This window comes from Netta rufina, assembly GCF_964035555.1.
Source record: "Netta rufina genome assembly, chromosome: 14".
NCBI classification, from domain to species: Eukaryota; Metazoa; Chordata; class Aves; order Anseriformes; family Anatidae; genus Netta; species Netta rufina.
Genome location: NC_140137.1, coordinates 7,855,364 through 7,879,524, shown reverse-complemented (window position 1 = coordinate 7,879,524; position 24,161 = coordinate 7,855,364). Strand labels below are relative to the sequence as shown.

The following is a 24,161-nucleotide window of genomic DNA, read 5'->3' as shown; positions in this document are numbered from 1 at the left end:
GCAGGCCGGTGGCGATGTCTTCCTGGGCTGGTCGCCCCCCCGCTGGTGCCAAGGTCAGCCTGCTGGTCTTGCTGCTTTCTGTGGTGTGCTCCCGGACAGGCCGAAGCGAGAGAGCTCCCGTGAGTGTCAGCGCCCTGGCTGCAGGGGGTTGTTCAGGGGCTTGCCTCTCCCGTGGGGTGACAGCCCCCTGGTCCCGCTGTCACCCCACGCGGGATGGTGCCGCAGCTGGTCAGTCCCCTCTTCCCTCCTCAACAGTCGATCTTCAATTTCAGAAGGGCTTCTTTCTGAAGGCTGTTTGCCTCAACCCCAGGAAATCCAGAAAACGCTCAGTCGAGAGGGTTTATAAAGGGAACAATGTGACTCAGGCAGCTCCCGTGTGCTGGGTGGCCCTCTTTCTATTTGGAGCTGTCATACATCCCCCGTGCCAAGAGCCAGAGCTAATGATGAGGTCTAGTGGCAAGAGGAGGTGGCCTCGATTGTGCTTCTCGCTGTGTCTCTGTTGAGTCACCGCAAGTGAGTCAGGTTTAGAGGAGCTCCCTCTCAGGCCCTTGTGTCTCACTTGGATTTTGCTACTTGTGGTGTTATTTGGAAGGGGAGTGCCTCCCTTCTGGCAGCTGGCCCCGGCCTGGCAGGCAGCCTGACCTGGGAGATCAGGTGTCTGGTCAATGCAGTGGGCAGTGCACTCGCAGATCACCTTTCCCTGCACGCCTTCTGCATTGGCTCTGTGGTGGCCACGCCGCTGCAAACAGGCTGCAGGTTGTCTCAGCTGGCCCTGCTGAGGTTTCTCAGCTTGCTGTAGCGGATTTCAGGCTGCTGGAGCAAGGAGGAGTTCTGCCTGTAAGGAAGTTTCCATTGATCTTTAGAAAACATCTTTCCCTTCACTGTTTTAATTGTGAAAACAAACCAAAAAATGATTCTGCTTACTGATGCAATTTGTTGCTCTGCGTAAATGAGGAATTGCTTGAGTGTTGGTGCCTTTTGTCACCGCCGGGGAGGTGCTAATGACAGCAGGGTATTGCAGAGCAGCCGTGGGCCAAGCAGCAGCAGTAACATTGAAATGAGCCAAGTCACATCCTTGCACCCGTCCAGACGCTTAGACCACGGCTCTTCCCTTGAGCAGAGGCTGTAAACATCAGCTATCTCCATTAAGTGTTTCAACAGATACAACAGTTGTAGGCCTGTTGGTAAATTTACAATGGACTGTATCGTGAAGTCCCTCATGGATGATAATATAGCAGCACAAATAAGCTAAGTAATAACTGCCCTCACTCATTTATTTTAGTCCTGTTGAGTCGCGGCGCAGAAAATGTTAACATTGATTTTCATCAGCAGAACCCGGCTTTTTATGTTTATGATTGTTACTGAGCTTTAACCATTTGTCATAATTTTAACAATTTCGAGCCTCTAATGCACTAAGTGGAAGTAGAAGTTAAGCTTTGCTTTTCCAGGGTGTTTCTGAAATTTCAATCCCTGTTGACAGACAGAATAAAAACATTGTATAGATTTGTCAACCATCTTAATGTGTTACCCCTGTCACGGCTAATTGTATGTGTTTTGCTCAGGCTGATGTTTCCCCTGCTCAGAAACACTCTCCTAGACTGGATAATAGATATTTATATGCAAAGCATCCAGATTCTGCCAGTAAATATGCACACATTTTTTCCAAGAAGTGGAAGAAGTGAAGGCAGAGCATGGCCTGAAATTTCCAGTTAACCTCTTAATTGACTTCTTTTTTTTTCCCCCCGTGGAAACATTCTGAGGATTGATATCACACTTCATGAAGTGAGCTGCAACTCTTATTCTAATTGCCAACAATTAGGAATCATCTTTCCCTGTAGGCTGTTTTGGGGAAATTATTCAGTGGCGTCGTTCTTGGCAATATCAGCAGCTGATAATGCTCCCTGCAACGGAGACGGAGCTATCTGGATGATTAGCCTGGGCTGCCTTATCTGTTCCTGTGAAAACCAGAATAGCAAAGCCCTGCTTCCCAAACACTTTCCAGCCTGCTATGAGATAGTGCGAGCCTGGTACTTACTATGTGCTCCTAATAATTCTGTCTGTTGAAGTTTTCATTGATTCCCACCACTCCCTAGGGAGGCTTTCCAGTGAGTAGTGAGGTTTCCCTAGGGGCAAGCATTTTTTTTTCCTGCTTTTCATGCCTGTTTCTCCCTTTGTGCAATGCCATGCCATTTGTGCTAACTGTTCTGCACCTCTGCGTTCACATGCACCAGCTGCAAGGTGAGTGGTGAGGAGATCGCTGCCTCCTTGTTTCACAGGACCTGTAGGGCACTGGCATGCATGAAGGAGAGGATGCTCACATTTTTATCGTGCGGGCGATCGGGTGTGTTTTCCCTGTGTCCTATTTTGGAAATCGCTGAACTATTTCAGCTGAAATCTTCTCCAAGCCTGAAATAAATGCATTTAAAAAGAAGAAAAAAAAAATCAACAACAACAAAAAAACAACGTTTGAGGCGTTCTACTAGTGTGGAAAATTTCAGCTGAAAAAGTTAAAAGTTTGACATATTTTTAGGCAAGGGAAAACAGGGTCTTGGAGTGTTACACAACCCTAGTCACGGTCAGGGCTCCTTGCTCTGACTCTGAGATAGGTGAGGCTCTGCAAAAGCCTGTTTTAAGCCTGCAGCCTGCACTGGAATAGGAAATAAGCTGTGTTGCTTTGTTCAGCACAAATGTCATGCTAGTTATGCATGTTTAACCTTTAATATACTCTAAATCTAAATTTAACCATGTGGAAAGAATCTCGGATGTCAAAAAAAAAAAATCTGCTGGTGAGGGAAAAATTTTGTATTCTCAGCCGGCACTAAATTACCCAGATGCAATTGCTAATGAGCTGAATCTCTTCTGTCCAAAAGGAATTTGCCCTTACAAAAATAGAAGAGAGCGACATAAAAGATGACAGCGGGAAGGAGCCAATAGCAGATGATGATGCTGATCCCGAAGACCTGGAAGTGTTTTACCCCACGCATCAATGGCAAACTCTCCGTCCAGGTAACGTGCTGCTGCCTAATGACAGTGTCCCTCCGAAACCCCATCCGGCACCGCCGGCAGAAGCCTTGCAGCAAACTAAAAATACCTGTTTGTTCCCATGACAATGTGTTCTTCTGCTGCTGCTCAGACAAAGAGGTACAGACCCAATGACCCAGTACAGAGAGAAGCCACTGTCACCAAACCCACCAGCAACAGGAGTGGCTGCTAAAGTGCCTTCGGTTCACCGGGGCAGGTCGAGCGGGCTGCCAGTCAAATTGTAGGTGGTGATGTGTCTCTGTCACTAGCTCCAAAGCCCTTTCTCTCTTTGTGTGCTTGTCAGGGGACAGATTTCATAACGTTTATTGGCACGCAATATCTCAGGTCTGCTGTGCTCCACTGTGGATTGATGAAATGCTGCTCAGTGGCAATCTGATTAAGAATTGTCACTGTAACACTACACAGCTTCTTAACAATGGGTTTTCTGTTCCTTAGCTGTATGAAATCCAGCTTTTATCCCTCAAACCTTAACCCATACATCCCACAAAAAAAAAACTCTTCCCTTATTTTGGGTTGATATCTTTTATTAGACTTGTATGGGACACGTATGGTGAGAAGCCACCAGCTGAGCAAGCTGCTTGACTGCAAAAACACATATTCTGGGCAAGGCTCTGAAGAGGGAGAGGCCTTTTAAACACACACAGATGCGTGTGCACACACATTTCAGTAATTAGGATGATCAGTAAGCCTGCCTTTGTGGTTCTGGACGAGGTGTTTAATCCACTTGTGCTTTGGTGTCCTCGTGTATGCGTGGCTGTAATACCTTTGCACCTCAGAAGAGTGAACTAAGTAGTAATTAATTTTTATAAAGTGCTCTGAATTTCAAAGAGCTCTATCCAGTGCTCGGTGTTATTATCGAAAGAATAAATATGGGATCCATTTGTCTTGAAATTTCTGCCAGATAGAGCAAAATGACTTTTTCAAATGCAAATCTTTCTATAACATAACTGTCTAGCAAAAGGCCCTAAATTTCACCAAGCTGCAGTATACACTTACATTTCATTTTCCTACTATTATGTATGGAAGGCGTGCGGTGTCCCTACTCAGTATGCAGACTGGCAGATCCCCACCACCCTTGCTGGAGCAGAATATGGATATATTTGCAGTTATTATAAATGTCATTGCCGTTTTTGTTCCGAAGTACCTTCTCCATTGTTTGGGTGTTTTGTTCCACTTTATTTCTGTAGCAGTTCCACATTAGGTACGTGCAGTAAGGGACTTATGGAAGTGGGGAGCTTGTCAACATTCACAGGGTGCTGTAAGGGAAGAATTTCAATGACTGCTGTAGGAGGCTTACCTGGGGGCCTGCCTCATTGTCTAGTCGTGGCAGGTCCTCGTTACAGGTGCTCGTGCAGGCTTTGGTTCAAAACATCTGGGAAAAAGGAGTCTTCCTTGGCTTCCCCTCCCACCGGCCTCTTTTTTTGTCTCCTGCAGGTTTCACTGGGGTGAAATCCTGTGTGTGGCTGCGTGACTCGCATAGGTAGCACCTGTGTTTGGGTCATTCAACAGAGGAACACAGGTTGGCAGCACAACAGGTCTGGTGGTTCTGCACCTTCACTCGGTTTCTGCTGTGATTCCTGGCTGCCCCGGCTGGGGTGTGCTTGGCACTGGCTGAGGGAAGCTGCACTCAAAAGCTCAGAAATTTCCTTTCCTCTGCCCGGCTCCCCAGGATGCCCTCCCATCTCCCATTGTCTCCGTGTAGCAAACTCTGCCCATCTCTTCCCGTGGAAGCAAACATCGCTCAGACTTTGGGCCTTCAATTTTAAATAGCAGAAGGGAGCTCCCAGTTACCTTGCCCCTGTTGCACTCCTGTTTCATCTTGTTCGTGTTCTGAGGTTAACCCCTGATTTTTATGCTTGTGTCCAGTCCAGCAATGGTTGCTCACATTTCATATGTGTGTTTCCAGTTTTATCCTGCTGTTTTTCCTGTTCCTTGCTGCTAATTGCATCAAACTGCATTTCCACCGAGACTGCAGCAGTGTCATCAACCTGTAACCTGTCAAATCGCTCCACAAAATTCAATTGTTACTGTATGTGTAATGCTGCTTTGTACAGTTGTTCCCCCGCTGCCTCAAATGCGAGCTGGATTTTGATCAAATTCTTCCTGTGCTTTGTGCACGCTTCAAGCTGCTGAAGGAAGCTGGATGCAAACACGGAGAGACAGTTACCCGAAGAGCTCTGCCGCCTGCAATCGGGAAGCGGGGGGATCAGCTGTCTCTTCTGCCAGCCAGCTGGGCAGCTGACGGGCTGTGGAAAGGTTGGTGAGACTTCACAAAGTCCTTTAACGTATTTGTTAGGCATTGCTTCTTTTTCACCTGGCACTAAATAATGCACCAGGCACCGTTGGGTTAGATGGAAAGGATACGTGCCCCTTGCAAAGTCTCCCAGCTCCTCCACGTGTCTTTTAGGTGTCATCGGAGGAAATGATGAAGATATCTGCAGGGCTTTTCTCTCTCTTCTTGGTTTGCGCCTGTAGGAGCTTGCAGGTTACCTGGGTTTTAATGAGTGGGATTGCAGCATCCCCTGAATGGATGTTCCTGCCTGTGATTGCATCATTCCTCATCTCAGGTTCCGTCACAGAGACAGATTTTTCTTTTTGAAGTTGTGCTTCCTGTATTATTATTATTTTTTTCCTTTTTAAATGCACTTGTACCAGATGATCGTACCTTTATGAGTCAGAAGTTCTCTGGAGAAACCTAGCTGAAGTGGCCTGCTTTGTTGTTCCTTATGCTGAGCTTTTCCAAGTGCGTGGAGGTGAGTCTGCCAGCACGCAGGAGCACCCTGCTGATTCTCAAGGCACCCTTTGGCTGTGGGAACCAGACTGCTCCTTAGTCTGTGGGGTGGCGGAGATGACAGGGAGCACTGGAGGATGTTCTTGTTGAAGAGGAGGGGAACCTGCGAGGCGGGGACCTCTTGTGGTTATCTGGACGGTCACGATGACAAAACTGTCCTTGAGATTACTGCGCTCACAGCTGTTCTGGTCCCTCTATGTCAAACTGACAGTTTTCTGTGCGCTCCTGCATATAAATGCGTTTAGTCCATGTTTCCAGGTGACCTCAAACCCGCCACACAGCGTCCGAGGGCACATTAATGCTTCATTTCCGAGGCACTACTTATTTCTGTCATTTGGGCACTTGGCTAAACAAAACACAGGGAAACATAGGGTGAGAGCTGTTCCTGCTGATGATTGAAAACCAGCTTGCTCTGATCAGCTAATCACATCACCGACCAGCAGATTTTTTCCACCTGACATAAGCATCAGAAGTTGCTCCTCTGGGAAGGCCTTGCCGTGAAGGTCAGGCAAAAGGATGTGGTGGCAAACTCTGTGGAGAGCGACATTATTTGAGGTCCTAAATGCCAGGAAACTTAGCGTGTGAATATGAGAAGGCCGTGCTGGCTTATAGCAAAGGTTTATGTCAGTCCAGCATCTTGTCTTGGCCGTGGCAAGGGCAGATGCCTGGGGCAGAACATCAGAGCAGTGGATGCGTGTGGTGGTACACCCTGTGCTTTCTGCAGCTGCCCCCAGCTCGGGGACTGCAGGGAGCAGGGCTGAGCAATCCTTCTGGGCTGGTTTCAGTGATTTGCTCCTTTTTTTTTTTTGTTTCTTTCATTGTTCATTATCACTGAGGGTTGTGTTCTTAGCTAGCCCTTTTCTTCTTTGACTTTTTCTCTCCGCTGAGTTTCCGGAGACCCCTGTAATCCTCTTGCTGCTTTGAAGAAGCAGAAAAAGGCAAGTGTTTAATTGGGAAAGGAAAAGGGGGTTAATCATCACCTCCCTTCGCAGCAACCAGCAAGGCGGGGGGGCCTGGGCTGCAGCTGGGCTCTGTGCACCTCGGTGGCAGCAGCACTTTCACATTCCCCAGCACGGCAGGAGCTCGCTGGCAGGTTTCTGAGCTGTCAGTCTAAAGTTGTGAATTAATGCGGCCAGTCTCCAGCTCCAGACGGATCAAATGAGAGCCTCATCTGCTGAAAATATCAAAATATTTGCAGTCTGCTGTGCGTGTTTCCATTTGAGAGCAACCAGCACTGGGCCACGGGAAGGCTTCCTTGGGTCCAGAGCAGCAGGACTGGAGCAGCAGAGCAAAATCCTGTGCTGGTGGCTGAGGTGCTGCAGCGCCGGGTCTGGCAGGGTCAGGCACAAGTCTTGGCACCCGCTCAGCTGCAGCACACGCTCCAGGAGCTGGGCTGGCCCGTTCCTTGGGCTGTGGTTAAACGTGTGACATGCAGAGCTCCGTGCCGATACCTGCGGGTACTCTGTAGCGTTTGCACTGTGCAGTCATTTTCCTAAGTGCCTAATTATATTGCAGTTAAAAAAAAATAAGCAGCCACGACTGCCGCTCTCGATCAAATTGCAAGAGGGAAGTTGATGTGAGCATGCTGCTGTTGCTGCTTCTGTGAAGATGAAACCATCTTAAGTTCAGCAGGGAGCTGATGATACATCACTTAGCATTTAAATATCCATGGCTGCAGCTTCCGAAGGTCCTCGGGCTGCTTTCTCTGTCAGTAGGTATCTTTGCTGTTCCTGTTTGTCCCAGGTCTTCCTGGGTCTCATTTGCTGCACAAACAAGGTTTTGTGCATGTGGAAACACGGCTCTCAAAGACAGCATTCGCACTGGGAGTTAATTTTAGCAGCTCCTTTGAAAGCCCTGCTGTGACGCTGCTGGAAAGAGCAAGACTCGGGCTGGGGAATAACTGGGTCCAGCTTCGTTATCAGGCTTCCTTTCAGGAGATCTCAGCCTCCAAACGAGCCCGCACGGCTGTACGCTGGGAGAAAAAGGTGACAGCAGGATCAGGGCTGTGCACACAGAGCCGCAAGGTGCCCTGCCAGTGTCGCTCTGCTCCCCATCCAAGGAGCCCCCCCAGCTCAGCAGTCCCGTGCCAGACCAGTCCCACAGCCCGCCTGGCTCTGGGGGGCGTCTTGCCTGTGCCGCTCACCGGGGTGGCCTGACCTGCCTCCTGCTAATTGCTTTGCTGAATTAATGAATCTGTTCCAATCTCCGGCTTCTGGGTGACCCCGACCTGACTCAGGCAGTCGTAGGCAGGTCTCCGAAATATCTGTGTCAGCACTGCCAAGGGGGGCTGCGAGAGATGTCAGTAAGCCACAAGGGTACGCTTGTTTTTGCAAAGCCTGACGTGTGTGAACCTCATTTATACCAGATGAAATGCTGCTTTTCCAGTTCTCTTTCTTGCTTTTCTTTTTCAACTTGTTACCGCTCTGCAGAAGGGAGAAATCCCGGCTGTGCTGGTGTCACGGCGTGCTCTGGCCAGCAGCAGGGACTGCTGCAGGCTGGTCACAGCCGACAGGAAAGCCCAGGCAGTCCTGAGAGCAATTGCAAATGTTCAGAGCTTGGAGTTCTGGCTGCTGGTAGCTCTCCTGCCTGTCCTTCCATCCATCCTCGTGCTTTTGATATCCGAAAAGGATCTCATGCCTATAAGCCTGGTTTCTTACTGCATGCCTTTGTGCTCCCTTCTCGCAGCTTCCCCATCCTCATGTGCTTTCCTTGACTTCTCACCCTCACGTCCCAGGATGGATGAGCCTCTTCAGGCTGCCTCCCCTACAAACTCTTGCCTAATTCTTCCTTACACCACAAGTCTTTTCGGACAAAAGTGCCGGGCTGAAGCCTCCCATGCTGCTTCTGGCTCTGTGGGATGCACTGGAAGGCGAGAGTGTAAAACAGAGCGAGAGCCCAGCGCTGATTGATGCTCAGATGGCACGTGGAGAGCAGCTTCGTGTGTTCGAGTAGGTACCGTCTGAAGGATGCCCGCTCCTGGACGTGGACATACAGGCTGTAAAAGCAGCTTGCAGCTCCTGCTGAGGTGCCGTTGTGGCCGCAGCTGTGGAGATGCTGGGAGCATCGTTGCCTCAGGCCCAGGTAGCAGAAACAGCCGTGAATGTTACTGGGTCCTTGGTCACCAAGCTGGCCCTTGCCAGACACCAGAGGCGCGGAGCCTTTCCCTTTCTCACCGGGAAGTACAAAACCAAGCAGCAGCACTCAGTAGGCCAGCACCTGAACACATTTAATACAAACCAATGAACAAAACAAGAGAAAAAAAAAACACTGCAAGAACCTCCCACAAAAGACAACGAAGTGTGCAGGTGGAGCAGTGGAGTTCTGGTTCCCTTCTTCCTGCTCGGTGCTGCGGGAGGAGCAGGTTGGTGCCGCACACCGGGGGCTCCGTCCTGGCTGCGGGGTCGTTCCCTCGTGTTTCTTGTCTGCTTCTCTGTGACCTGGGAGGTTTTGCAGCCCATGCTCTTGCCAGCATGTCCGTGACGGTGTCAGCTTCAGAGAAGTGAACTGGGAGCCAGTTGTTTTTTTTTCCCCAAACCCAGATAAAAGTTTGCTAGCTCCTCTAACACACAGCCAGTACTTTTTTTTTCAATTACGTCCAGCATTTGAACTCTGTACTGCTGCGTTCTCACATGAGACAAGCTGGTGACTCCTGCTGGCTGCTGGTAGGACTCCGTGCCCCCCGCAGCGTGTCAGTGGTTGGCTTGAAGCAGTTGTAAGCCAGGTGATGGAGGGGCTGCAGGTTCAAGGGCTTTTTTTTTTTTTTTGTGCAGCAATAGGAGGTTAGGCTGCATTTTCTCAAAATATTTTCAGAGTGAGCTTTAATGATGATGCTCTGGCTGGTGTTACAGAGTAAATGTAGCATTAGCTCCGAGAGTAAGCATGCCAGCTGTATTGCAGTGGGTGTAAGCAGTGGGAATCATTCACATAGTTAAATTTACATTGTTTGGAAGGGAGAAAATGCTTTGAAAGGAGAGATGGTTTCCCAGACAGGGGAGATCTCATTCCTCTCTTTTATCTTTTTTTAGCCAAGCCGGGGATGATTTGAGTTGCTGAGAGATGCTTCAGTGTGTGCTGGGCGATGAGAAATATCTTGCCATGGTTTTTATGTGCGAGCATGCTGTATTTTCTGTAATAATGTTAATAACCTTGGTGTGACTGTTTAGAAGGATGAACCTCGTTAAAGAAGAGGTATTTAATAACGGGCCTATTTTTATCTCTGTCTTTATCTAACAGTCTGTGTATTTATTTCAAGCTTGTAACAGTGCTTTGGAAGAAAAATGTTTTCCCTCTTGGAAAACATTTTGGGAATGCATCCAGCCTCGGTAATCTTGAATTGCCCGTCTGAGCACCTTCCTTCTCCCGTGGCCAGAGTGATCGGTTCGGAACCCTTCGTACGAGGCGCAGATGTGGCCGTACCCTCAGTGTGTGCTGTTGGTCCCAGTTGTGTTTGTCGAGTTCACAGCGTTGTCTTTTTCATAACTAGGGAGAAAATATTTTTCCCATGGTCCTGCTCTGGCTGTTCCTTCCTGGATGTGCCCGAGGACTCTGCTTCCTAGAATTTCTAGGAAACCGACTGTAGGTGGGTGAGCACAGAGATATTTTCTGGGCACTCGGCACACGGTGAAATGGCTCCTGTGAGGAACATTTCATCCTGGTCCTTCACCGTTCATGGCTACAATCAGTGCTCATGCTCAGATGAGGCTGCAACTATTCTTTTTAATTTTTCCATACTTTTATTTATGGGGTCACAGTATGAACAGGTTCTGTTTTTCCACAAACCCTTTCCAGAGCCAGGTGCTCTGCCTCCTCCGTTCTGGCTTAAAAGCACCTTGCTCTTCTGAGGAAAAGTCTAGGTATCCATCATGCTGTCCTGATTTGGCAGAGTATTTTCTTTGCTCTCTGCCCTCCCTTCATTTTAGAAGCTGCAAGGAATTTGTCTGAGATGTAAATTAAAGCAGCTATTTGATGTTTCGTGAAGTCTCGAAGCTTGTTTTGCATTTGTTCTTCCTTGAGCGCACACCAAAATAAATGTCGCTGCCTTACTGAAACAGCTTCCTTTAGCATCTCAAGGCAAATTCAGAGTTAAGCAATAGATATCTGTTTTTTTCCAGCTCTGCTCTACCAGCATAAGCTTGGGAAAGAAGCTTATAATCTCCCCGGGTCTGTCTTGACATTTTGTAGAGCTAACTCCAGTTGATTGGAAGAACCTCACAGAACTGTATTCAAGTTTAATTTTTTATTAAATATTTACATCTTGGAAGGAGTAAGCATGGTGGCGTTGGAAATTCTAATTAGGGGTAACATTTCCGATTCAAACTCTCGCTCTTCAGCTCAGAGATTCTTTTTTTCTCTCCTGATTTTCTCCCTACTCCTTCAGACTGCAGGAAGTTTCGCTTGGGTCATTCGCTTGCACCAGGATGTTATCTGAATACGGAATTAATGTATGCAGTCTGTCACTTGGTATTTCTTCTCTTCTTCTGCTGGAGATCTCCCAGGGTTGTAAAGACCTTGCAAGCAGCAATGGCAATAACAGGAATGTGCCTATGATCCCACAAAGTAAAAGCAAAAACATCAAGCTGCATGTCTCTGCCATCACTGCAGGGTGTGAATAAATAGATCTAACCAACAATTTACATTTTAACCCCAGACCAGGTTTTATTTTTAGCATTTGTCTTGCAGCCAAAGTGAAACCTTTCTGCTTCTGTCTGGTGGTGTTTCCGAAAGCACCTTTAAAGTTATCTTCAAGACCGTTTGTAAGATGCATTTACCTTTTTGATATAATCTGCTTTCTTTTTTAATTTGAAATGAAGCTCAGCTGTTCTTCATCCGTTGTACTGTGGGGTTGAACACAGACCAACAGCGTGCCCTTGGGGCAGAGGTGGCAGCAGGCTCCTGGGCTGCGTGAGGACAGCACTGGCAGCAGAGCGAGGGAAAGGAGCCTGCAGCGCCCCGCCACAGGAGAAGAGGTTATGGGAACAAAATGAAACAGAAGGAATTCTTTGAAATGTAGAAACATCTGTTGTACTGGGGGGTGATGGAATGATGGAGCAGCTTGTCAAGAGAGGTGGTGGGATCCCCGTCCTTGGAGATGCCCCAAAGCCAACTGGGTGCAGTCCTGGGCATGTGAGGTGGCCCTGCTCAGGGCTTGGGCTGGATGGTCTCCCAAGGGGCCTGGTGGGACTCTGTAGGATGGTTCCTTTCCCAAGACAAGATCTCTTCTGGGCTCCCTGTGAGCTGCAAGGCCTGGTGGTGATGCTGAGTGCTCCTGCCAACATCAGCTGAAACCCAAACGAAGCAAACGTGGGAAGAGTTGCTGCAGACCCCACTGAAGAGAGGCGACAAAGCGGTGACTGGGACCAGCTGCTGGGGAGATGTGGGGCCGAGCGGGGCTGGAGCCTGAGGCCAGAGCCAAGGCAACCTTGGGGACCAGAGCCTGGAAGATGAGGCGAGAAGCTTTGCACTGTTCTCATCCTAAGTCCTGTTTTATCATCTCTCCACCTACTTTGATCTCCTCAGGTGCTCTTTTCCAAAACTTTGGCTTCCTTTCCAGAATGGAAAGGACCCATCCTGCAAGAGGAGCAGAGCGAGGCTGCAGCCAGAGGAGAGCTGGTACCTTTGCCTTGCTGCCTGCAGGCGAGTCCGGGTTTGCTGGCACGGAGAAGAGAAGGAAAAGCCGAGGCTCGTCCAACTCAAGCTGTGTTGGTGAGAGGTGTTAATGCAGCCGCTCTGCAGGGAGCGAGTGTGTACGCTCCCCTTCATTTCCGACAACAAAGGCCCTTGGGTTAGGTCAAACCACCTACACTGCCTGTTTTCTCTGTTCACTCTCATCTATACTCAATAAAAAAACACACCACAAATCATTTTCCTTTTTCTTCAAGTGGACTAGAGGTGGTTCACGTGATTTCTTCCGCCTCCTCCGCAGTGCAGATGGTGCAGGCAGGGTGGGACGGCAGCATCTTTGCCAAGCGCCCATCCGCAGCCCGAGGCACTGCCCGTGTACAGCCTGAGTGTGGAGGTGAATTGCTTTCACACTTCAGAATACCCTGCAGACAGGTAAAACACGACATGCCGTGAAGACCACGCTTGAGGAAGGTTGTGCCCAAGGTCTGAAAGTGAAATGCGGGGCCCTTGAGGTGCACGTCACAGGGAGCAGAGCTGGGCTCCTCTGCTTCGCTCCAGTCCATGGAGGAGGGACCAAAGGATGCTGCTGCTGCTTCGGTGAGCCCTGTGGAGCCAGCACACGAGGAGATGGTCTGTACTTGCCTGTGCCTCGCCTGGGCAGTGCTGCTTTAATCACTCATCCCTCCACACGCTGCTAAAGCTCCATATGGAGTGGAGATGTGTGTACCTGGGGGGGTAGGCTAACCCCAACCGTTCGCTTGTCAGGTGTCAGGCAGGATTTGCAACACTGGCAGCTGGGGAGAAAAGCTGTTATTAAGTGTAACATAGCACCTTGGATACAGCAAGCATGGGGAGACAATAAATACAGACTTCCATAATGTCATTTGATAGTGTCACTCTTCAGAATATATTAAGACTTAGTTGCAGCGGTGCCTACGGTTTCCAGTTGAATCAGTAAATTCTGTTCGTTAGCACTTGTTTTGACCCAGTTTGTTTAAAGAAAGAGGAAATATCAGAGGCAGAGGGGCTCCTCAGTCACTTTCTTTGCCAGCTGGTTGGCTGTTGGTTTTTTGTTGTGTAAATCCAGCAGTTGTTAGGTTTGCTGCTCACACCCCAGTCAGACAGAGCTTGTGTGGGAGCGCAGTGTTGCAGAGATGGGAGCCCTGGGGAGCGCAGGCACCAAAACCTCTCTTAATTACTGCAGCTTCCCGTGGGGACTGCACCGAAACAGGAAGAGGGGAGCTGAAATGAGAAGGGATGTGACTTACCTCAGAGCAAGCTCGATGCCTTTTCATCCCACCCTGGTCTCATTTCAGCTTGTAAACAGAGCCCTGGACAGCTTTAGGATGGCTGGGGGTGCAGAAGAGTTCAGAGGAACTTCCTGAACTACAAAAAGGTACTTGCTAAAGCTGCAGGCTCAAAGAATCGTTCGCTGTCACTTCGCTGCGGGTGTTGCCACTCGTTTGCTGCTGGGAAGAGATTGTGTTGTTGGTTCTGAGAAAGGCACGGGTGTTTGTCAAGTGCTGCTTAGTCTACAGGTGAAATCCCGCCTGTTTCTCCGAATTTCTCCTGCACACAAATAGCAGAGCTCTGCGTTTGCGGACCTTTACTCCCATACTCAGCATTTACTTGTCCAGGATGGAGGAAAATGAGTTCAAGCCCAACCTTGCAACAATTTATTGTGTTCTTGCATTTAAGGGCAAAATTTAAGTTGCCAAAAGCAGATGTTTGCTTGCTCCTTTTTTAGCTCTCCAAGTACTTTCTGCGTGCTTGATTGATGGACGTCCCTGTTACGTTAATAGCTGGGCTTTGCAGAAAGCTGTTATTACCAGGAGAATTTGGTGTGGGTTTCAGTTTTTCTTCTTGCATTGAAAATCCATTATTAATGTCTTTTTAAGAAAAAGGGCTTCAATTCAGGCATTTTGCTTTGATTTCTCAGGCTCTTTCGCAACTGTCTTCTCTTAGGCACTTTTAAAAAAATCAATGTTACAAGTGTTCTTTATATTTTGCTGCGTGGTTGAGGGGTTCTGCTTCTTGCTATTGATTTCTAATTGCATTGCAGGACATTTGGGTGCGCACAAATTGCCATGTGACAGATTACTTTATATGTATCTTCCCAGTCATCGAGTTGGCTTTTTGCATGTTTCGTCTTGCAGGACGCTGCCGAGCCTCGAGCTAGCTGGGGAGCTTTATCTCCTCGTAGCCCCTGGGTGTTGGGGCTCCTGAGCCCCGAATGGGCCCACGTGCAGTGTTCTGGTGGGGTTTGGTGTGCGTCTGTGCTGGGCACGGAGGTGTCTTTGTGTCTCCTGTCCTGTGCTGTCACCGCAGGTTTGTTTGTGGTGGCTTCTTGGACAGCCTCGTGTCCTGTATCATAGGAACATAACGGGATGCCGCGCTCCTCTTTGGGGTGCTCATTACACATCTCCAGCTCTGGCTCAGGGCTGGTGCCAACCCAACCAGTCCCCTTTGGGTCAGCTCTGCTAACAGCCCTCGGCGTTTCAGAGGGGCAAAGAATGGCACGAGTTGGCACATCCACATCCTCTCGTTGTGCTGAGCAGCCCCACTCCGGTTCCCCAGGCAGCTGTGGACGTGTTTGCTGCTCGCCCTGCGTGCAAGAAGGACGTCTCCAGCCCTCGGGGTGTTAGCAGCACAGGCTCCACGTCTGCCCGGTGGTTTGGCCACAAGATGGGAGCGGTGTGGGTATACAGCAAATTGCTGCCAGAGGGATTGGGGTGTTCGCCCATCGAGCTTATCTTCAGCAAGTTTCAAGTCCTGCTTTTCACGGAGACTGCTTTTAGCTTCTAAGGAGTTTGCTGTAATTCATCCATCCGTGCTGGGAACCAGAGCAAAAAGGTGTCTCTGGAGGAGCATCGCGGGCTGCTGGTGGCTTGAGCCCGCACTCAGAAGACGCTGCCAGCCCGAGACCTGCCTGCTGACGGCGCTGCTGGAGCCGGCAGCCGGGAGGGGACGGCGTGCACGACGACAGGCAGGCTTCGACCTTGCCGCTGGAACTTAGTTAGCAATTCTGTTGATGTTCTGGAAACAAAAATATAATTCAGGCCACCTTCTCCTCCAAGCTGACCCTGAGAATCTGCGAGGAGAAGAACTGCTGAATAATTAGGGTCCTTATTTATTTTTTTTCCCCTCTTTTTGCCAGAGTTACTGCTCAGTGTTGAACTGCGCCGTAAAGTGTCATTAGTTTCCTTGAACTTATTGGTCCAAGTGTACTTTGCATTAATATAATTACGTAAATTGCAGTCTCATTAATCACAGCACACTCTGCAGCATATCACTGTCTCGCCTTATTTTGCAGATGCTCTGGCTGGTGGGAACCTCTGTAACCCCAGCCAGAGGGTAACGACAGTGGCTGTAACGCTTTCCCTTGCCTTAAACTCGTGCTTTCAGCTTCCCTGCTCTTACCCCTAAGACCCCGAAGTGTCTGCCAGCTCTGCCGTGGCCGTGGAGGAGGACAGCTGGGGAGAGGTAGGTTCCTTGCCAGGGACTTTTTGCCGTGCCGTGTCCCTGCCTGCTGCCACGTCCTCCTGGGACTGTCACACCAGAGGCCAGGCTCTTGTGAAGCTCCCGGCGTTGTGATCAGTTCCCAGAGCCTGGGCTCTCGCTCGGGGGAGTGCTTCAGGGCCATTTGATGCTGCTGCAGCTCTGTCTCCGTGGCAGAGCTCTCAGCCTTCCTGGCAATGTAAATTCTCTTGGCTGCATGCTAAAATTACACTGAGTTATTGATTTATCTTTGAGAGGATTTCCTTCCCAAGGGACGTTTCTGGCCATCGTAATGATTTAGCTCTTCTGCGAGTGCAGAATTTGTAGCAGAGCAGAGCTGTCCTCCTGCCTGTCAGCCCGCAGCCCCAAATCGTGCTCCTGCAAAGAGGGCGGTTTGCATTTGGGGAGCTGCAGCTCCTGCCCTGGTGTTTGTGCCATGGCACCAACATTATTATCTGGGACTCGGTACAAATGCAGCTCTGAGGCTGGCACGTGGATAGCACAAACCATGCCAGCATTAATGCACCCAGGCTTGTAGGAACACACGAATTCTTTTAAAAAGCTCCGGTTTGGTGCTGTGCAGCTGGAGGATAAGCCCCCCTGGATGTCAAGGGGGGCTTGCAGGGGATGGTGTCCCTCAGGGAGGGAGGAGCGGGGTGGGAGCAGCCTTGCTGGGACAAAGGGAGCGTGTGCCAGGGGCAGCGTGCTGGAATGTATTAAGGCACTTGCAGTTTGTAGCACTTGAATGACTCTACCGTGACAGATGCCAAAGATATTAGCAGGGGTATGATGGGAACAGGATCGTGCAAATGAGTTTTTTTTTTCCTCTGAAGATGCAGGTTACAGCCTCTGTCCTTTGCTTTCTGCTGACTCACCCAAGGAGCATCACTTAAAAGCAGCCCAGGCAATTTCCATTTCAGCCTCCTGCTGGAGCAGCTGAAGAGGCAAAGCCAATTCTCTGCCTCCACCAGCAGTCTTCTCAGCGTAGCCCTGAAATCACAGTCTGCTGGTAATCTGTGGTTAAACTGGTGAGCACCATCAGCAGGCCCTTCAGGAACTGGGGCAAATGTTTTACCTAACCTATATGGAAAGGAAAGGACGAGACTGATGTCCTGGGTGTGTAAAGCAGCTCCCCGTAGGTTCCCATACCCAATCCTGCGGTGGGTTTGGACCCGATCTCTGCTGCAGCGGGTGCACAGCACCCTGAGCAAAGTGCAAGGCTTTTTTTTAAAAAAAAAAGAAAAAAGAAAAAAGAAAAAAAGAAAAAAAATAAAGAGAGAAGCATCCTCCATCCCCTCATTGAGGCCCAGGGAGAACGTCAATTTATTTTGCTACAAACCAGGGGCGGCACAACTACTTTCTTCCTCCGTGATCTGTCTGTGAGATAAAACAAGTCCTTAGCGCCTCTCTTAAATACTGCAGTGTTGACAAGTTCTCTTGACAAAAATTAGGCTAATGTCCCTTACGACTGCATTAGCTATAGAAATGAGGCTTTAAATTGAAGCTTAGGAAGGCACTATACCAACCCGCTCTCCAAGGCATCTCCTTATCCCAGCTTTTATTATTCAAATTCGTTCTCACTACAGCTTGGCAGCAGAGCTGGCAGACGGTGCCTTCGGTGCGCTCTGCTCGTCTCGCAGCCGTGCCTTTCGGATCAGGCACCTTGCAGCGTGTAACCGGGGAGATGTTGTCCAACTGCCTGCGGCCCTGCACTCTCCTGGCGCTGGTGGATGCTGTAGGCTGGGGGAATTTGGGTGTTGGGATGGAACGGGGCTGCTGTGGAGCAGGCGTGCGCCGGGCCAGCTGACACGCGTCTCGCGGCCAGGCAGTCCGAGTCAACACGCCGCGTGCTCTGCCAGCAGCACAGCGTGTCCTGAAACGCTCCCAGGGATGGCTGGAGCTGTGAGGAAGGTTGTTTTTCCTCTGTGGTACGTGTCTGCCTCTTCCATTTCAGCCTTGATTGCTTTACGTATGCAGAAGGTGGGGAGAGGAACGGAGACCACTGAGAGCCGGTCGTGAAGAACCCCTGCTGAAGCTTCCTAGCCTTTCCTCTCGAAAACAGGCTTGTTTCTTTCTTTATTTATTTTTTTATTGCCCCTTTCTCCTCCTGTTGCACAATCCTAGGGTTCAGCTTCTCATTTCCAGCCATGGATTCAGCGTGACCAAGCTTAGGACCCCTGCTTGTCACACCGGCATTGGTCCTGCCAGCTTATCCCTCCCGAGAGAGCAGTTGTCCTTGTCATGCCTCTGCATCGCCGGGTTCCTTGAGGGCAATTTTCTCTGCCCTTGTGTTCATCTGTGGTGGTCATATCAGTGCTCATTGGAGAGAGAGAGAGAGAGGCTCTTTGAGGGTGATTTTTCCTTCTCCAGGACAGATGTTGAAGCCAGCTGTGGTGGATTTTTTGGGAGGTGCAAATCTCTTTCACAGGAAAGAAGCCAGAGCTGCCTAGCTCAGGAAGAGTATCTAACTATTAGATTACTAAAATTAGGCAGGATAAATATCATCCCCTGTTCCTTCTGTTAGATTCTCAATTCTCCTGGTCATCCTCATTTTTCTTTTCTGCCTACATTCTGCATTGATCTTCCCGGAATGTAGATAAGCATGCAGCATCCCAGACGGGCTTTCAAGTGTAACAAATACACCTGTGGGATGACAATTATTTCACAGGCTGCGGTGACATTATGAAGTAGTTTAGGCTTAGGAATAAATAACTTGGTGAGCTGGTGAGGGATTACAACTGGCTTTTGCAAATTGTGGTTGTTTGATGCCGACGTGGTGAGGCAGAGGTCAGCCCCGCGTCCGTGCAGCCCAGCCGTTTGGTGGCTGAAACGATCCGAGCGTGGCTGCACACCTCCCATCTCCGCTTTTCTTCTGCTGCCTGGACCTTTGGGGGATTAAACTCTCCCGACTGCCAGCATTCACAGAATCGAGCCCAATATGAGAGCAGAAAATAAATTAAGTGCTTCGTATGGAATCACTGAACACATGCATCACGCTGTAACCGAGGCTGTGTGGTAGTGCATAAGAAACGACTGGCTCGAAGCTGGAGCTAAAGTTTTGCTTGTAAAGTCAAAACACAGTTCTGCCAGTTTTACAAAAGGGCACCTCTTCCTTCTTCCTCCGTGCTACTATTTTTCTTTTCCTGGTGCTTTTCCTGCTGCTGTAGTGCAAGGGGGAGAGAAGCCTCTGCAGAGGGAGGTGGAAGGGCAGAAGCACTTGTTGCGGGGAGCTCTGTGCCGGCTGAAGCTTTTCTCTACTGGCGGCAGCAGCAGATACATCAACAGCTGCTACAGGAGGGCCTCCCATCAGAGAGGCTCCATATGTCCTCTCGGAGCCCTCCCATCGCTCCTTCCCGAAGACTTTTCCTTGCTAGCATCTGCCTCTGCTCCCATTGTTCACTCTCAGCATCCCAAAAAGCAGCGGACGCCTGGCAGGAGACGCATTCTCTGCCCTGTGCCTGACCACCATCTCTCTTGTCCTCTGTGGTTCCTCCTGCCCCAGGATGTTGGAGTTTTGATGGCTTTCCAGGCTGGCAGCTCGCTCGGCTCTTGTTTTGCTCTCCTGGAGGCCAAGCCAAGCCAAGGCAGCAGGTGGGTTTGGCAGGAGCTGGAGCCCGGCGCTCGCAGGGCGCAGCGAGTTTGAATAACCCAGCTCCTGGTGCTCGCCGGTAATTGAGAGAGCACAAATAGTGGTGCAGTGGGAGAGAGCTGGCTCGGCTCAAATTGGCAGTCATAAGCAGCGGTCCAGCTGAGTGTCCAAATTTAACTGATGCTTTCGCATGTCTAACCAAGTATTACTTCTTGGAGGGCGCCTTCCTTGCAAGGCTTTGTTCTCCTTTAGCTGCGGGTCGAGTCACGGAAGGAGGGATTGGATGCTGAAGACATTTGAAAAAGATTTTCATTATATATGCTGAGGGAAACAAATCACAAAGACCTCCCTGCACTAGAACAAAAGAGGAGCTTTAAATCCTTTTCCAGATAAACAAGCGTTTGAGCTGTAGGCCTGACGGATGGTGTTTAGAGGCCTCATCATTACTGCAGCAGGCAAGCTGTTGCCATTAAAATCGTATGATGCAAGAAAGATAGTTCTCCAGGAGTTTGCCGGGGGCACTTGTCTCTCTGTAATCCTGGTTTCACAGCACCCTGAGTGCTCTGAGAGCCCCACGGCATCAGCCACTGGAAGACAGTGTCCCAGTAAGGACCAGTAAGTAGCTTCCACCTCACCAAATGAGAAATGAATGGGGAGCGGCCCATTCCTTGCGCACTGTTTATGGTCTAAATCCAGCCAAAAATGGGGCTGCTTCCTTGGGACCCCTGGGTGAGAGCAGACAGGGTGGCGCCTTGGGGTGGGTCCGTGCAGTGCTGTGGGGTGCTCCTGGGGTGGCTTTGCTGCCAGAAGCTGGGAACGGGTTCACTCTTGGTGAGCTGGAAAGCGTTTCAGATATCTCTGTCCCTGCTCGGAGCGGAGCAAAAGCAGGGTTGGAGGTTCTGGATTTAGACATCACCATTTTGACAGGGTGTTTATTAGCATAGCTCGGAGTATTACAGGAAGAATTTGTCAGATAAACAGGCCAACTAAGTGTCTTTTATGTGAAACATCCTTGTTTGTTTGTTTGTTTTTTTAAAACTGTTTGTTCAGTCTCTCGATAATTCATCAGATTCAGCCATTCCTGGAAGATGCTGGTGCAGGATGCTGCTGAGAGCTACTGAGCACAAAGGGACGCAGCCCCTGCATCTGGCAGCTTGTGGGGTGTCGATGCCCATAACACTGTAGTAATCCTGTGTTCGTGCAATTTAGAACAGTTTTGCTTATCTTGAGTAAGAAGAAGTTAAATACCTGAGACTTTGGGGTTTGGTGGCTTTATGCTGCAGCAGGGCTACCCTGTAGGAAGGCTTGGGAGTCCTTCCAGAGCGCACAGGCATGGCCTGCACCCCATGGGGCTTCCCAGAGGGCTGCACACCCTGCTCACCCAGGGCTCAGCCCCACAGGTGGGTTCCCCTCAGCATCACCAAGCCTGGGAGCAGGCCCTTTGGGCTCTGTCTTTGTCTGTGCACTCTGGAAAACAAAAGAAAACGATTCAAGTTGTTGTTTGCTCTTGCCATAAGGACAAAACTCCTCTACCGTGGTTTCCTCTGCAATCCCAAGAAGTCTCTTTGTTCTTGTAGGTACTTTGCACAGCAGGATCTTTGTCCGTATTGAGGTCTCCCAGGTGCAATAATAATACAAAATAACGGTGATAAAACCAGCTTGACACTGCAAGAACTTCTTGTTTGCAGACAGAGGCAGCCCAGGGATGCTGCCAGCCATCCAGGCAGCCCTGGAAGAGATGCGATCCCCTACAGATGCCGCAAGCACATCCTTAAGGAACAGTTTATGAACATGGCATGCGTATGGTAGTTATAAAAAGGAGTTTCTAATTAATTACAGTAGGTAATTAGAGCCCCTGCTGTCACTGTGCAGACCTGAGGAGGCAGGGAGCGATGGGCAGCAAGGAGGATTGGGCTTCACAGAGGGTGGCATTTCCCAGCAGAAAGTGCAGAATTGGTGAAAACGAGAGCTGTGCACACAGTGGCTGTAGGATCTGTGTGAAGCTCTCGATCCAGCACCACAGGAGCTGAGACCTCACCCTCGCTGCCCGTGCTGCCAACGAGGGGCAGGGGGAAATGCCTGGGGCAGCTTCTGCGGGGAGCTTTGGGGCCTGCTGCTGCTGAACCTCCCCCAGCCCTAAGAGGTGATAAATAGCATATTAATTCCCTTTCCAGGTGGCGCTTACCTGGGAGTGCTGGATGAACTAATACAGAAAGCTAAGCAGAAAAGATTAAAAAAAAAAAAAAAAGTGCAGGAAATAGCAAAATGAGATTCAGGCTCTGTGCTTCCTCTTCCCATCAGTAATCCATCTCTTCTTGACCTGTGCCTGCTACACATCTTCTCTTCCTTTTGTATGTAAAAATGTTCTGTTTTGAAATAACAAGCAGTCCGAGGAGTGCTGTGACTCAGCCTTACAGGAAAAAAAAACCAGGCTCCGGCTGCCTCCTTGCTCAGCACTGCTAACCAGCGAGGCCGGAGTCGGAGCACACACACCAAACCCCTCCAGATTCAGGCTGGTTCCTCTGATTTTCTTCGAGCACAGCATTCAGTGTGGGAAGCGGGCGTCAGAGCTCACCTGGCTGCTCCTGTGAAATCCCAGCAGCTCCGCAGGCAGGGCCGTGAGGGCAGCCTGGGGGTGCCGGGGCTGTCGTCACCACCCTGCATGAGCGTCCCCAGGCAAGGAGTTGTCCCCTGGCTCCAGCCTGGGCTCTGTCCCCTGCTCTCTGCAGCAAAGAGGCCGCGGCTCTTTCTGATCTGAGCCGCACTGGGGATAATCCTGGTGCTGTCCCTCGGCTGGTTATGGGATTTTGGGGCTTCAGGAGACACCGGGATGCCCCAGCATTCCTTCAGTGCTCCAAATTGGCACTGGTGGTTCCTGGGCCGCAGCAGAGGGAAGCTGTGCTGCTTCCTGGGGTTTGTCTCCTCGTGCTTTTTAATCATTATTTTCTTTGAAGGCGGAGATGTGGTGTCATCAGATCACTTCTTGAGAACGCTCTGCCAGTCTTGTGCAGCCTTATTATTTTCAGTACTGCAGCACTGCCAGTTTGTTTTGCTGGGAACATTCAGGTATCGATTTGCAGATTCTTTTGTTGCCTCTATCAGAGAGAAAGGCCCTTCTTGTCACTCACCTGCACCGAAACGAACAAAGAGCAAGGAAAGGTAGATCGTATCTGATGCTCTCTCAGACACCAAGATGATTTCCAAGAACTGTGGAGCCAGTCTCTGACTTGTAACGGTGGGTTGTGTTCATACTGAATAGATTTTTTTTTTTTTTTTTCCAATGGCAAATGAGGATGCTGGCTCGGGGAGTGAGCAGACAGGAGGATGTGAAGGAGCAGGGGCCGAGGGGCTGCCCGGGGGTGCTGTGGTGCCCTGTTCCTGCTTGCAGAACATCCCAGAGCAATGCTGTGCTGGGGACAGGACGGAGCAGGAGGGTGATCCTGGCACAATCCCACATCCGTGGTGCGCTGCTCTTGCTGGGCACATCGATGGACCACAGCTCGAGTTGGAGGCGGGCAGGAGATGGGGAAACTCAGTGGGATATTGCGGACCTCTATATGAGGTTTGCGTGTGTATACATGATATAAAACTTCCCCCGTTGAAAAATGGGGATACGGAAACATGGGGATACAGGAAACATGGCTGGCATTTGATCCTTGTCTAGGAAAGGAGAGGTGGGCTCACCTGGATATTACGTGACACCTCACTGCCTTCAGATACTCTGCGTTTACCATGCCTGCTTCTTCCCGTAGCTGTGTGTGTGACGGAGGGGTGTTGTGTTTTCCATTTGTTTATTTATTTATAGTCTTGTTTTCAGCCCCTGCAAAACTTGATATAGGGGCAGAGCTTCAGAAACGTACACATAACAGAATAATAGATAACTGTGATTTGGTTACAAGGCAATAATTTAAGCCGACAGGTTTAGCTGATAACATAAAACACAAGAGAGAAATAGGATCAGTTTATAAATGTCAGCAGAACCCCTGAGAGTGAGTTGCTGCCTCGAAGCTGACTCTGGTGCAGTTACTCCATCTAATATATTATAAGGAGGAATAAACGGATGTCTGAAAAAATCTGGCTGTCCAAGATTAAAAGAATAGGGCTATAAATTAAATTCTTCCCTCGGTGTCACTTTAAGCAACTTTCAGGACAGACAGGACGCATCCCGACGTGATGAATGCTCAGGCAGCAGGAGGACCTCCGAAACCCTGCACGATTTGGGCACGCCGCTCCTGTCTGGCCTTCCTGGACCAGCAGAGCAAGCCCAAGCTAATGCAATTGTGCTTATTCAAATCCTTCAAATTATGGCCTAAAAAATTCCAGGGGTGGGCTTTGTGTAAGGTGTGAGGAACGCAGACGGGATGTGGGGGAAGGAGACTGTTGGCTTCCTCCAGCAGCAGCTCTCCAGCCTTTTCGGTGGGGTTGTGGAGGGATTTTCACACTTTAGGCAGCTCTTTCTGCTCACCAAGAAATTAATTAAAGGGAAACCTCTCCTTCCCCTTCGAGGAAACGAGGCAGTGGGACGGGAGGAGACGGAGCAGCAGGAGGATTTTGAGGTGTCTGCAAGGTGAGGCCGTGTGGGAGCTGTGATTCAGCGCTCGGGCGTGCAGCGCGTACCTG

At 49.8% G+C, this 24,161-nt stretch overlaps 1 protein-coding gene across 1 annotated transcript in view; it reads left to right on the top strand.

Annotated features, from left to right (window-relative positions):
- Positions 1–24,161, top strand: part of SIL1 (SIL1 nucleotide exchange factor) — an 85,189-nt gene that overhangs the window by 18,142 nt on the left and 42,886 nt on the right. The window contains exons 3-4 of the mRNA XM_084295267.1: positions 5–119; positions 2,871–3,006. Coding sequence (XP_084151393.1) covers positions 15–119; positions 2,871–3,006 — 241 coding nt within the window. The 5' untranslated portion in view covers positions 5–14. The remainder of the gene's footprint in view (positions 1–4; positions 120–2,870; positions 3,007–24,161) is intronic.